The 15016-nt window shown below is 46.7% G+C and overlaps 2 protein-coding genes across 2 annotated transcripts in view; both read left to right on the top strand.

Annotated features, from left to right (window-relative positions):
• Positions 1-1087, top strand: part of spag16 (sperm associated antigen 16) — a 926172-nt gene extending 925085 nt beyond the window's left edge. Inside the window, exon 16 of the mRNA XM_078227730.1 lies at positions 912-1087. Within this exon, the coding sequence (XP_078083856.1) occupies positions 912-1087 (176 nt within the window). The remainder of the gene's footprint in view (positions 1-911) is intronic.
• Positions 1088-1843: 756 nt separating this feature from the next.
• The window catches only part of vwc2l (von Willebrand factor C domain containing 2 like), a 36505-nt gene continuing 23332 nt past the window's right edge, over positions 1844-15016 (top strand). The window contains exons 1-3 of the mRNA XM_078227731.1: positions 1844-1867; positions 3686-4144; positions 4734-4863. Coding sequence (XP_078083857.1) covers positions 1844-1867; positions 3686-4144; positions 4734-4863 — 613 coding nt within the window. The remainder of the gene's footprint in view (positions 1868-3685; positions 4145-4733; positions 4864-15016) is intronic.

The raw sequence follows: 15016 nt of genomic DNA on the forward strand, positions 1-15016 counted from the left end.
TCTGTTCGCTCTCTAAAGTCTTTACCATATTTTCTAAAGAACAGGCAGACTACCTGATAGAAGTCTACAAGATTATGAGGGGCATGGACAGAATGGATAGTCAGAAGCTTTTTCCCAGGGTGGAAGAGTCAATTACTAGGGGGCTTAGTTTAAGGTACGAGGAACAAGGTTTAAAGGAGATGTACGAGGCAAGTTTTTTACACAGAGGGTGGTAGGTGCCTGGAACTCGCTGCCGGGGGAGGTAGTGGAAGCAGATACAGTAGCGACTTTTAAGGGGCATCTGGACAAATACATGAATAGGATGGGAATGGAGGGATACCCGGAAGGGTAGGAGGTTTTAGTTCAAATGGACAGCACGGTTGGTGCAAGCTTGGAGGGCCGAAGGGCCTGTTCCTGTGCTGTAATTTTCTTTGATCTTTGTTCACAAAGAGTTTTCTGTTCTGGGGCTGCTTATTGTTGGTGCATTCAGCACCAAAGGCTAGTTTCCACCTTATGATACAGAGCCTGTTGCCCAGACGCAGCAAGTTCATTAATTCAAATCCCTGTTGATTTTGCTTCATGTTAGCAAGAAGAAATTAAAACTAAAACATCCGAGCTGCTGATGTGATTTCCACAGCAGGGCACTCTTGACACTACGTGACCTTTTAATGGGTACATATTATTATAAATGATTTAATGAGCTATTTGGCGAGAATCTGCACATAACTGGTGGGGGTGGGGAGTGGGGGGGGGGGGGGCGTAAGCAGGTATCTTGCAGGGTTTATTTTCAAAAGCCACTGGTGTTAAACTAGAGATTGAGTATATTTAAATGGTGGCACTGTCCTGTTCCAGTGAGGTCCATTGATAGTGATACCACTTTCATTCAGTTAATGGGCCTACATTTCTGGTGTTTTTTTTTTGTTCTTTCCCAGCTCACCTGGTGATCATGGCCAGCAATGATGGGACGGTGAAGATATTGGATCTGCCCTCGGGCCAGTTGCACAGTCTAGCGGGGCATGAAGATGCTGTGCAGTGTGTGCTGTTTGACCACAAGGGTGAATATGTGGTGTCGGGAGGCTCTGATGGCACCGTCCGCCTCTGGACTTGAGGCACTAAGTCCACAGTCCCTTCAGCTTATGACGTGCCTTTCACTCTGTAATCAATCGGATTTATCGGGTAATATAATGGGCGAGTTCTTCTAACCTTTGTATCCGCGGTGTGCAGCGATCTACCTTGTTCAACTCCTGTCACTTAATAAATTGGTGTGTCTAGAATCGACTAGAGGTTTATTTCAAATAAATAATGCTTGTATCTAATCGTGACTTTGGTGTTTATTTAAATATTAAAGAACGGCAGCTTTATAACTAGGAATTGTTGTTAGTTGGAGGGAGCAGGACTCAAAACGAAGCAGTTCCCATCGGTTCTGCCTTGTTACTCTGCTAGCTGGCCACAGGTATGGAAGACTGTTCAACTTACCCTACCTGGGGCAGATTCAAATAACAGCATCTCGCAGATAGCTGGATAAATAACTGAAGGGGAAGAAAGGGGGGAAGGGGCAACAGCAACACGATGGGCCGCATGGTGCTGCAAGATTCAATAATAAATTCGCCCAGTTTGTTTCGGGTCATTGAAGAGCCCGCAGTGTAGCAAGTGTTTGATATTTTGTCTGTGTGTGTGTGTTACACTGCTGCATTTGAAATGACCATGACTTGTACACATTATGCAGGAGGCGGGGGGCGGGGGGGGGGGGGGGGGAGGGTATTTGCGGGGAGGAAGGGGGTTAATGGGAGGGGGGGGGAGTGGGCTGGACTATCCATCGGTCTGATTTTTTTCCTGATGGGGATATGCAGTTGCTTGCTTGACAATGACGCCTAATGACAAGGCGGACGTACTGCATGGCTGGAAACTTCCCGGCCAGTGTAACCCTTCTCCCAGGACTCTGAGCCAAGCCAGCAACCTGACCTGGAGTTGACTGGGATGAACCAGAGCCAAGCAAGTTCAAACGGGCCGAACCGAGGAGCGGGTGGGAGCGAGAGCAGAGATGCCACGGCGGGCCAGGAGAACAGGATCTCCGTGTAGGTGTGCTGCAGTGATAAATTGCCAACGATTTTAACCATTGCTGAGAGCGGAGCAACTGAGGGACAGAAATTAGCGAGCGGTGGAGAGGATAATCTCCCGCTTTACTGGATGGAGCACTCGCCTGTTTGCACTGTGGTTTTTGTATTGAAGATCTAGATAGCTGTGTGGCCAGGGCGCGGACTGAGTGTATACACACACACAGAGAGAAGGCTCTGGGCTTGGAGCGCTGTCCGCGGTGCTGAAAGTGGATTTTTCTCTATGTTGTAAAGGTGATGCTCACCAAGACTGGGCACTTGGAGCTATTCCAAGCAGAAAGGATCGGGGGCTTGGTGCGGACATGCAGGGAGGCTGCTAGAATCTCAGGTGGGATCCCGCATCGCCTGGGACACACTTCCAGCGGCCAGTCTCCACAAGGCGCCTTCTCCCGGCTGAACCGTCTCTTGGCACCGAATCTTTGAAAGGGGCAACTTTCTGTTATTTGCCATTCTCGCTGGGAAGGGGGAGGCGTTGGGGATGGGGGGTGGGGGAGGGAATTTCAGGTGATTTCAAGATGTGTGCTTTCCGGAGCGACAGTTTAGCGACCATTCTGCCTTCATTGAAGATGCGCTTTGCGTAAAGAAGTCAGTTGACCACAAATCATCTTGGCAGAGACCATCGCGCTGATTCGGACCAGGTACTGTCTATTTATTTATTTACCCCCCCCCCCCCCCCACTCTCCCGTCTCTGTCTACACATTGTCATTGGATTGCACTGTGAGCTCTCAGTCCTGCCGTGGGATGTCTGGTTCCATTCCCTGAGCCAGCCAGTGCTATCCACCCGCACATAAGTTGCAGGAAGAAAATGCGACACGCTCGCAACTGGTGTCAATTTTGCTCCCATTCCCCACCTTCTGTGGAATGCGAGCCTGAGGGGGGGAGAGTTAATGTGGAGGAACTGATCAGATATACAACCGTCACCCAAGTGACCTTGCCTTGCTTGCACTCGCCATCCCAGCTTGTAATTAATAGTCCGGAGAGGCTATAAATCAGGCGGTGAGTATGACTGTATGGATAACACTGGTGTAACTCTGAATCCCCGGGAGACTAAAGGTCATTCCAATTCCTGGGGGAGGATTGGGGATCTGCCTCAGGGCAAGAGGCCACTCCTGTCTACTTCAGACCCTGCATCTCTTTCTAAAATATAAAGTTTGACATGTTTATCACATTGCATGGTGAGATGTGCAGGTTGTGATTCTCGGTTTAAAGTTTCCCTGTGTGTGTGTGTTTGAGATGCAGCTACTTTGGTGCCAGGCTGGCTCCAGTGGGCAGCACTCGTCGACAAGTTATAAGATTGTGGGTTCAAGTCCCAGACTCCAACACACAATCCAGGTCAAGACTCCAGCGCAGTGCTGAGACAGTGCTGCACTGTGGGGAGCTCCTTCCGGGTGCATATATAAGGTGACATTATTCGTGAGAAGGGCTGTTGTTTTTTTTCCTAGTGTCCTAACAAACAGAAACAAAAATATGATCACTTGCTGAGCGTTACATTCCAGTAGCTTAATAAGGTGCAGCAGTCAGGTGCATTGGCTTCGGGTGGAAGGCATTGTTTAAATGCAAGTCTTTCTTTAAACTTGTCATGTGTTTTCCAGTCTGGGGTCTATGGGCAGCTCCAGCCCAATCCGGAGCAGGAGCTGATGGCCAGGCAGAGACACTTGTGGACTATGATTGCTGGGCTCCCTGCAGCATGCACCCTCCTCCTGACCCTGCTCCTCCTCAGCCGGGTTGCTGGCGACCTGGAGGATGACCTCGGCGCCGACAACACCCTGGGACCGACCAACAACGAGATGGACTTCGACGACTACCGCGGCAAAGGCTGCGTGGACGACAGTGGCTTTGTGTACAAGCTGGGCGAGCGCTTTTTCCCGGGACACTCGAACTGCCCGTGTGTGTGCACGGAGGACGGGCCGGTGTGCGAGCAACCCCAGTGCCCCAAGATCCACCCCAAGTGCAGCAAGGTCGAACACAACGGCTGCTGCCCCGAGTGCAAAGAGGTGAAAAACTTTTGTGAATACCGTGCCAAAACCTACAAGGTGCTGGAAGAGTTCAAGGTAGGAGCATTGCAGCCCAACAGCTGTGCCCATCATTCCACATCTGGTGGCCTCTGAGAGGGTGAAAGCCAGATGTGAGTGCAAAACACTGGCTTCAGAAGGGAGAGGATACACTGGGGAACAGATTCAACTGTGTTTTGTTAAAGTGGGCTCACTTAAACACCTAGAATTGTGTATTTAATTCAGAGACTGTAAATGTCCCCCCCCCCCCTTCTGGCCACTGAACCTCATACAAATCTCACCATAGATTGATCCATTTCCTTAATGCCGCAAAAAAATGGGTATTACACCAATTAAACAGGCGATTAATTGGGCAGAACAGCGAGGAGCTATATTAATTTCTGTCGGGCCGATCACTAAGTGAATTGGATGTATTTGAAACCGCTCCCTGCCTTATTTGGCTGCTATATATTGTTAAATATTAGCGGGGAAGGTGAGTTGCTGTTAAGTAACTGTGCTATAATCTAAGTGTCTTTCTCCACCCCCTCCCTCCCTCCCCTCTAATGTTTGAAGTCAGCTCCATTGAAAGGAGTATTTTTGGGCGGCTGTGTGATTTGAGTTATAAAGCAAACCTATATGGTTGTTTCAGCCGTCCCCCTGTGAGTGGTGTCGGTGCGAGGCCAGCAGTGAGGTGCACTGTGTGGTCGCTGACTGTGCCGTGCCGGAGTGCGTCAACCCAGTGTATGAGCCCGAGCAATGCTGCCCTGTTTGCAAGAACGGTAAGGAGCTGTGAGCTACTACACACTCTTATATATCCCTCTCCTCAGATACTGCAGACAGCAGGAGAGATATTCCTCCAAAGGACTCGCAGGATAATAGGGCAGAACATTCCATGTTTCTTAAGGTGCAGATTAGAATATTTAGAATATTCTAATTAGTAAATTAGTGCAACTAATCGAATGAAACTTCATTCAAACCCTCAACCTTGGTCGAGGTGTCAATCTCGAGAGGACATAGTTTTAGGGTAAGGGGCAGAAGGGATTAAGAAGGGATTTGAGAAACAAAACTTTTTCATTCAGAGTGTGGTGGGAATGTGGAATGCATTGCCTGGGAAGGTAGCGGAAGCTGGAAACCTTACAACCTTTAAAAAATATTTCTATGAGCACTTGAAATGTCACAACATTCAAGGATGTGGGACTAGTGCAGAAAAATGGGATTAGAGCCCCTTTGGTGGTAGATATTGTCTGTGCAGACTCGATGGGCCAAAGGGCCTTTACTGCATGCTATGCCTCTGATTCAAAGGCATTCTAATCAGGACGGCATGGTGACACAGTAATTAGCACTGCTGCCTCACAGCGCCAGGGACCCGGGTTCAATTCCAGCCTTGGGTCACTGTCTGTGTGGAATTTGCATGTTCTCCCTATGTCTGCGTGGGTTTCCTCCAGATGCTCCGGTTTCCTCCCACATTCCAAAGATGAGCGGGTTAGGTTGATTGGCCATGTAAATTGACCCTGGTGTCAGAGGGGGTTAGCAGGGTAAATGTGTGGGGTTACAGATATAGGGCCTGGGTGGGACTGTGATCGGTGCAGACTCGATGGCCTGAATGATCTCATTCTGCACCGTAGGGATTCTATGAAGGTTTCTTTTACCGCTTGGCTTCCGGCTTTTAGGGAGTATTTCAATTGTTGAATAGCTGTCTATTCATGAAGGCTCTGCCTTCTCAACCTTGCCCTGCCCCCCCGCCCACCCAGAAAGCTTTTGGTAAAATCCCACATAAGAGGTTACGGGATGGAAAAGCACATGGGATTGGGGGTAATATATTGGCACGGATTGAGAATTGAGTAGCAGACAGAAAACAGAGAGTAGGAATAAATGGGTCTTTTTCGAAGTGGCAGGCAGTGACTAGTGGGGTCCCGCAGGGCCCTGATGTATATTCACAATATACATCAATGACTTGGATGATGGAGCCAAATGTAATATTTCCAAGTTTACTGACGACACAAAACTAGGTAGGAATGTGAGTGATGAAGAGGATATTTGGAGGCTTCAAGGTGATTTAGACAAGTTGAGTGAGTGGGCGAATACTTGACTGATGCAGTATAATGTTGATGAATGTGAAGTTATTCACTTCAGAAGGAGAAACAGAATGGCAGAATATTATCTAAATGATGATAGACAGCGAATTGTTAATGTACAAAGAGACCTGGGTGTCTTAGTATGCCAGTCACTGAAAGCAAGCATTCAGGTACAGCAAGCAATTAGGAAGGCAAATGGTATGTTGGCTTTAATTGCAAGAGGACTTGAGTACAGGAGCAAGGATGTCTTACTGTAGCTGTACAGGACCTTGGTGAGACCACACCTGGAGTGTTGTGTGCAGTTTTGGTCTTCTTATCTGAGAAAGAATATACTTGCCATAGAGGGAATGCAGCAAACGTCCACCAGACTGACTTCTGGGATGAGGAGAAATTGTTGTATGAGGAAAGATTTGGTCGACTGGGCCTGTATTCGCTGGAATGTAGAACGTTGAGAGGGAATCTAATTGAAACATATTAAATTCTGACAGATGGGACAGATTGGATGTAGGGGTGTTGTTTCCTCTGGCTGGGGGGTGTAAGACAAGGGGTTAAAGTCTCATGATGCAGAGTAGGACATTTAGGGCTGAGATGAGGAGAAACTTCTTCACTCAGAGAGTGGTGAACCTGTGGAATTCTCTATCACAGAACGCTGTAGAGGCCAAGTCATTGAAAATATTTAAGAAGCAAATAGATTTCTAGACTGTAAAGGTGTCATGGGGTATGTGGAGAGTGTGGACGTGTGGGGCGCTGAGATAGAGGATCATCAATGATTATATTGAATGGTGGAGCAGGCTTGAAGGGCTGAATGGCCCACTCCAGCTCCTATTTTCTATGTTTCCATGAGTCAAGCTCTAGATGCAGTGCTGTCAAAAATTCTGTGACCTCACAAAAATGGTCAGGGTCAACGAATGCATCTTCAAATACTGTATCCCACCAACTGCACCATAAGCCTTTGCTCAGTGCACCCCAACTTCATCATTCACCTACCAACAATTCCAATCAATCACAACTCATATGCAACATTCTTAACATAAGAAATAGGAGCCAGAGTAGGCCATTCAGCCCCTTAAGCCTGCTCCACCATTCAATAAGAACGTGATCTCAAATACACTTTCTTGCCGCCCCCATAACCCTTGACATCCTTGCAGATCTAAACTCTGTCCCACTCAGCCCCCCACTGGTGTCTGCGGTAGAGAATTCCAGATTAGCAACCTTCTGAGAGAAGAAATTCTTCCCCGTCTCTTACTTAAGTGGGAACCCCTTTTCTTAAAGCTGTACAAAGAACAAAGAACAGTACAGCACAGGAAACAGGCCCTTCGGCCCTCCAAGCCTGTGCCGCTCCTTGGTCCAACTAGACCAATCGTTTGTATCCCTCCATTCCCAGGCTGCTCATGTGACTATCCAGGTAAGTCTTAAACGATGTCAGCGTGCCTGCCTCCACCACCCTACTTGGCAGCGCATTCCAGGCCCCCACCACCCTCTGTGTAAAAAACATCCCTCTAATATCTGAGTTATACTTCGCCCCTCTCACCTTGAGCCCGTGACCCCTCGTGATCGTCGCTTCTGATCTGGGAAAAAGCTTCCCACCGTTCACCCTATCTATCCCCTTCATAATCTTGTACACCTCTATTAGATCTCCCCTCATTCTCCATCTTTCCAGGGAGAACAACTCCAGTTTACCCAATCTCTCCTCATAGCTAAGACCGTCCATACCAGGCAACATCCTGGTAAACCTTCTCTGCACTCTCTCTAACGCCTCCACGTCCTTCTGGTAGTGCGGCGACCAGAACTGGACGCAGTACTCCAAATGTGGCCTAACCAGCATTCTATACAGCTGCATCATCAGACTCCAGCTTTTATACTCTATACCCCGTCCTATAAAGGCAAGCATACCATATGTCTTCTTCACCACCTTCTCCACCTGTGTTGCCACCTTCAAGGATTTGTGGACTTGCACACCTAGGTCCCTCTGTGTTTCTATACTCTTGATGGCTCTGCCATTTATTGTATAACTCCTCCCTACATTATTTCTTCCAAAATGCATCACTTCGCATTTATCCGGATTAAATTCCATCTGCCACCTCACCGCCCAATTTTCCAGCCTATCTATATCCTGCTGTATTGCCCAACAATGCTCATCGCTATCCGCAAGTCCAGCCATCTTCGTGTCATCTGCAAACTTGCTGATAACATCAGTTACACCTTCTTCCAAATAATTTATATCTATCACAAATTGCAGAGGTCCCAGTACAGAGCCCTGTGGAACACCACTGGCCACAGACCTCCAGCCGGAAAAAGACCCTTCGACCGCTACCCTCTGTCTCCTATGGCCAAGCCAGTTCTCCACCCATCTAGCCACTTCTCCTTGTATCCCATGAGCCTTAACCTTCTTAACCAACCTGCCATGTGGGAACACCCGAGTTCTTGAGTTCCCACACAAGGGGAATCATGCTCTCGGTATCTACACTGTCAAGCTCCCTCTGAATCTTGTTTGCTTCAACAATATCACCTCCCAGCCTTCGGAAGTCCAATGGAAAATAGTCCAACCTGCTCAACCTTTCCACGGGAGACAATCCCAAGAAACAACCTGGTGAACCCTTTCTGAACTGCCTCCAATGGAAGGATATTGTGATGACGTCACACCCACCTCTCACAGCTTGCCAGCTATTCAACCGTGATAGTCACATCAGTCAAACATACTGCAAAAAATCCACTGGCACCCTTCCACTGGCACCCTTCCCGTTCTCTTGCAGGAGAAGGCGATACACAACCAGAGGCAGCAGGAGCTAACCAAAGGGCATTCCCAAATACCCAATCCCAATGGAGGCAATAGAGTTGGTTATTATTGGGAAGTCCTTTACCGAGATTGTGACCCATGGCGGGGCTAAAACAATCAAAGATGGCAGTATCCTCATTATTGATCCTCCTTCTCCCATTCCACCCCCCCACAACCCATCCCACAATCGCTTCTGATCTACAAATCTAGATAGTGGAAGCATGCACCTCTTTTCCATCCATTCCGCACCGCGGCCTTACCCTTGTGCGTTTCTCCTTCTAAATAGTCAAGAAGTGCGACCCGGCGGAGCAGCAAGCAGGCAGATAGGATGATCACCATCACTCAATTTCACGGCATGGCAACAGGGTCAGACACTGACACTAATTTAAGGATAGTGCCGAGCTGAATCTGTACATAGTGAGCAGCCAGGCACGAGTGCACTGTCACAGAGCTGAGGGCTAAGATAATGCAAATGCCAGCTCCACGGAGGACAATGCCATACATGAGTTTCACTGCAGAGAACTCAAACGAGGACTTCTGTGGGCAGAAGAAGGTTAATGCATATGCACCACAAAATGTTCGGTGCATTGGAAAACCTGCCGGCAAGCTTGCGGTCAGTGTCAAAGAATGTGGAGAAGACTGTGGCCAATTTATTATAGGGCATTGCAGAGCATTTGGAACCCATCTTTTCCACCACGGATGTAGTGGCCAACTCCACATGCACGCTTATGGACCCAATTATGATGTAGAATCTAAGGACCAATGTTGCAGCTTCCATTTTAGCACCAGCAGTGTCCACCCAATGTCTAAATGTGGCAGTGGAAGCTCGGATCGCTGTCATTCTGCCACCATGTCTATGGATTACATTGTGCAAAGGGGACCTGTAATCTCTCACAGCAGTCCAGCAATCAGTGTTCCAGCAGATTACCAAGATTACTGAGACACCACTGCAAAGAGCTGACAATGGCTGCATGGAGCATGGCTCTGCTGTCCTCTCTAAAGATGGCAGCATGTGCCCTCTCATCCCTGCCACTCCACCAGCTCTCTTCTGAGTGACTGTCAGGCAGCTAGTCCAGTCTGAGCCTACACTGAGATGGTGCTGTGTGCAGCGGGGCCTTCTAGAAACAGAGCTGCTCAAGGTTATCCTCCAAGGCCATCTGAAATGTCTTCCACTGAAAGACAGCATCCTCCCAGAGCCATGTTACAGAGCTCCTCCTCCCCTTCATGCCCCTGCTCCACAGCTGATCACTGTATAGCCTCAACAAGGGCTATCCCCTCAGAATAAGAAAACAGCATGAGTGTTGCACTCACTTTGCCAAGTCCTACTGGGCTCCTCCAGTGCGGTCTAGGCAGCAGAAATGTTGTTGAAGCAAACCAGTAATCTACTCTATCACCTTTCTTGTAGCAGCATGGATTTCATTCCATGTGGTCAGCTGATCATCTGGGATGAGCAGCAGCCACCCCTTAGTTTGGAAATGCAGTATCACAGAACTGTTAAGGCATGGTAGGAGGCCATTTAGCCTATCGTGTCTGTACCATCTCTTCAAATGAGCATCATGACTTGGTGCCATTCCTCTGCCTTTTCCCCATACCCCTGCACATTGTTCATATTCAAGTAAGCATTTAATGCCCGCTTGAATGCTTCGATTGAACCTGCCTCCACCATACTTCCAGGCTGCGCATTCCAGACCCAAACCACTCACTGTGTGAAAAAAGATTTTCTCACAACACGTTTGCTGCTTTTGCAAATCACTTTAAATCTGTGCCCTCTCGTTCTTGATCCTGTTGCGATGGGGAAAAGTTTCTCCCTATCTACTCTGTCCAGTCCCTTCAGGATTTTGAACATCGCTATCAAATCTCCTCTTAGCCTTCTTCTCTCCAAGGTGAACAGTGCGAACCTCTCCAATCTATCCTCATAACTGAACTTTCTCATCCATGGATCCAATCTTGTAAACCTTTTCTGCACTCTCTCCAATACATTCACATCCTTGCTATGGTGTGGCATCCAGAACTGTACACAATATTGCAGCCAAGGTCTAACAAGTATTTTGCATAAATTTAGCATGACATCCTTGCCCTTGTACTCTATATACCTATTAATAAAGCCAAGAGTACTATCTGCTTTATTAACTGCATTCTCCACCTGTCTTTTCACCTTCTTTAATCAATGCACATAGACACACAGCTCCCTCTGCTCCTGCACCTCTTTTAGAATTTTACCCCTTATTTCGTGTTGTCTCTCCATGTCCTTCCTACTAAAATGCACCTCACACTTCTCCGCATTGAACTTCATCTGCCACCTATCTGCCCACTCCACCAACTTGTGTATGTCCGTTTGAAGTTCTACACGGTCCCCTTCAGTTTACAATGCTTCCAAGTTTTGTATCATCCGCAAACTTTGTAACTGTCCTCTGCACACCGATCTAGATATTTCATATATGTCAGGAAAAGCAAGTGTCCCAATACCTATCCGTGAGGAACACCACTACAAACCTTCCTCCAGCCTGAAAAATATGAATTGACCATTATTCTCTGCTTCCAATTGTTCAGCCAATTTTGTATCCATTTTGCTACTGTCCCTTTTATTCCATGAGCTATAACTCTTCTCACAAGTCTGTGGTCACTGTAATGAATGCCTTCTGAAAGCCCAAGTACACCACATCAACAGCATTACCCTTAATGACCCTCTCTGTTACCTCCTCAAAAACTCCAGCAAGTTAGTTAAACATGGTACAAGAACAGGTGATGCTAGACATCTGTTAGGAGCATCTATTATCTCCTAATAGATGCTGGCAGACGTACTGAGCTTTTCCACCAGCATCCTCTGTTCTTGTTTCAGATTCCAGCATCCGCAGTATTATGCTTCATTTAATTGAACATGATTTCCCCTTTAGAAATCCATGCTGGTTTTTCTTAGTCAACTCTCATTTTTCCATGTGTCTACTAATTCTATCCGGAATAATTGTTTCCAGAAACAATGATAACCACTGATGTTCGACTAATATAGTTAGTTAGGGTCTGTATTCCATAGAGTTTTGACAAATGAGGGATGACCTCATTGAAACTTACAAAATTCTTATGGAGTGTGACAGAGTGGATTTAGATAGGATGTTTCCCCTGGCTGGGGAGTCTAAACCCAAGGGACATAGGGTGGAATTTTACAGTCTCGCTCGTCCCAAAGCCGTAAAATCCCACCCGAGGTCAGCAGACCTTTTCATGGTCCGCCCCTGGCCCACTCCGATTCTCATGGCAGGCGGGACGGTAAAAGTCTGGCCATAATCTCAGGATGGAAGCAGGCCATTGAGATGAGGAAGACTTTCTTCACTCAGAGGATGGTGAATCTTTGGAATTCTCTACCCTAGGAGGCTATGGAAGCTCAGTCATTGAGCATGTTCAAGATAGAAATTTCTGGAGACCAATCACAACAAGCGATTTGGAGGTAGTGCAGGAAAATGGGCTTGAGGTAGATGATCAGCCAGGATGAAATGGCAGAACAGGCTTGACAGGCCGAATGGCCTACTCCTGTTCCTATCATTGAGTAGAGAGCCTCAGTGACCTCCATTACACGACTGTGGACAGTGAACTACGCAATGCTGTAAATTCTTGCAGTTCTAACCTGAAAGACACCAAAGGCTCATCTCCACAATCACCTTCGCAGCCAGTGGCAATGTGGTCCTTGCCCTGCTGTGAGGTTGTAGTTGTGACTGTAGAATATGGCAGATTCCAGGAAACTCATCTGTACTAAAACACAGATCTCTCAGGCACTGTTGCTTACTGAGCTTTAGGTAGCAAATTACTCCTAGAACATCCTGGGCGGATAAGGCCTCCTGCTGAAGAACCCTTCCTCTCCGCCCTCTTTCAGCAACTTGCCCTGCTCTGCTCATCCTCCAAGTCAATTGCATTGCAAGGGCAGTGCCTACTAATGCACAGAAGGTCTGTCAGCAATTGCTCTGTGTAGGAGCCTTGAAGTCGGCAAAAACGCATTTATCACCTGCCACATCACTTTTGTGGACTGTTGCAACTTTGAACAGCCATACAAACACGTATAAGGTCGAGAAGAAATCAACCTATAAGTAATTGATGATCCCTTTAAAGCAGTGCTTGTGGAGGGTCCTCCAGCTTCTTCAGCTGAATGTGTCTTCAGCTGTGCAAGGTGAAGGAAGGCCATTGAGTTCTAAAATAGCAACTTCAGCGTTAAATGATGCTGTCACATTGTACGACCAACATGGCTCTTCATGCATGTGTGCCAACACCCGCAACAATATGGCATCCTCTGTGAATCACCCCCCAAAATGAGCTGTGTGCTGCGCATGCCAGTTTGAGATCTAAGGGCACTGGTGCAGCATAACAAAACAGGCAAGGCAATCCTAATTTCATGCTTCTGGTTGCTTAAGAGGCACTCCATAAGGAACAATATCTGTGCACAGAAGCTGCTGTTTTAAACCATTGCCACATTGACGTAAACAAGCATAGAGTCAATCTCCTTGAGTGTTTTGCACCGTCAATCATAGTTCGCCCACTGCTTTACAATCTCAGCGGGGAAAAAAAAAATCAACCAACCTCAAGATTTCTGCCAGAATGTTCATAATCACATTTAACAATACAGAGACTGCACCGGTGGGTACTGAATAAAACATGTATTGAAATTGGTTAATGAGGCACAGTATGCAGTTCTTTGACCCATCATTGTTAAACAAGACCATTCAGGGGTGATGTTAGGCAGCACTGTTTGATACAGAGTCATGAAAACCTGCAACTCTCTTCCCTAAAAAGCAGTCAAGGCTCGGAGGAGGTCAGTTGAAAATTTCAAGAGAATTTTAAGCCAATAGATTTTTCTTCGGTTAGAGTGTTAAGAGATATGGAAGTAGGGCAGGTTGACAATGTTTTAAGACATAGATGAGCAGTGATGTAGTTGATTAGCAGAACCAGGGGCTAAATGGCCTATTCTTATTCCTAAGATGTGAGCAACCTGGCCCATTAACCTAACCAGGGTCTTTCAAACATAATGCATCCCCCTCCCCCCCATTTCATTCTACTTTTTAATTCCTTTAACAAACACAGGCCTGATACTTTTTTGGAAGAAAGATAGTGAGGTATTATGCAAACTGCTACAAGCAGTTTACTTACTTGCACATCTCAAGCAATAAAACAGTGGATCTTTATAAACAATCCTCAATGTACAGACAGTGCACTCCCCTATTTATAGACTGCAGTTCTTCAACCCCAGTTAACATATCAAGTTCGTTGATTGATTTATCTCACCATACTACATTTGGCACTGCTCTGGCCTCAGCACCTTTTCCATATATTGTTTGTTTACTTGTGTCAATTTAATTGTAAACTTTGGGAACGATGACAGCTTTGCTGCTGCATTGTCCACCTTTCCAATATATTTGATCTCTAAACCCTTCTTTTTCATCTCTAAACCTCTCTGCTTTTCTACCTCCCTCCCTCCCTTTATGATTCTCTTAAAAACCTAACTACTCTAATGCCTGTAGAGACCAAAAACTTTCACATGAGAAATTAATTTCTGCAAAGGATCATACAAGAGTTCATATTTTAATACTTTTACTGTAACAAATCAACTAAAATCAGCATGACTAAACATTACTATTAGGCAAGCAATACACTAAACTGCAGAAAATGTATTCCCCTGTAACTTCTTAACATAACCAAAAACCCCATGCCACATTTCTACATTAGGGCACATTTAAGGCAGATACATAGCTTTGTATTTAAAATTTCAAGTGCCTCCCAGCAATTCAACATGCTCTATTCTCCCTCCCTCAGCTGAGCAAATCTTCCAGTATCCTTTTAAATACAAATTGGTTCATGCATTCCTTCTGAGTTTAAAGTTCATTATTGGTGTCACAAGTAGGCTTTCATTCATACTGCAGTGAAGTTACTGTGAAAATCCCCGAGTCGCCACGCTCTGTTCGGGGTACACTGAGGGAGAATTTAGCACGGCCAATGCACCTAACCAGTACGTCTTTCGGACTGTGGGAGGAAACCGGAGCACCCGGAGGAAACCCACGCAGTCATGGGAAGAACGTGCAAATTCCGCACAGACAGTGACCCAAG

The sequence above is a fragment of the Mustelus asterias genome, chromosome 14, assembly GCF_964213995.1.
Source record: "Mustelus asterias chromosome 14, sMusAst1.hap1.1, whole genome shotgun sequence".
NCBI classification, from domain to species: Eukaryota; Metazoa; Chordata; class Chondrichthyes; order Carcharhiniformes; family Triakidae; genus Mustelus; species Mustelus asterias.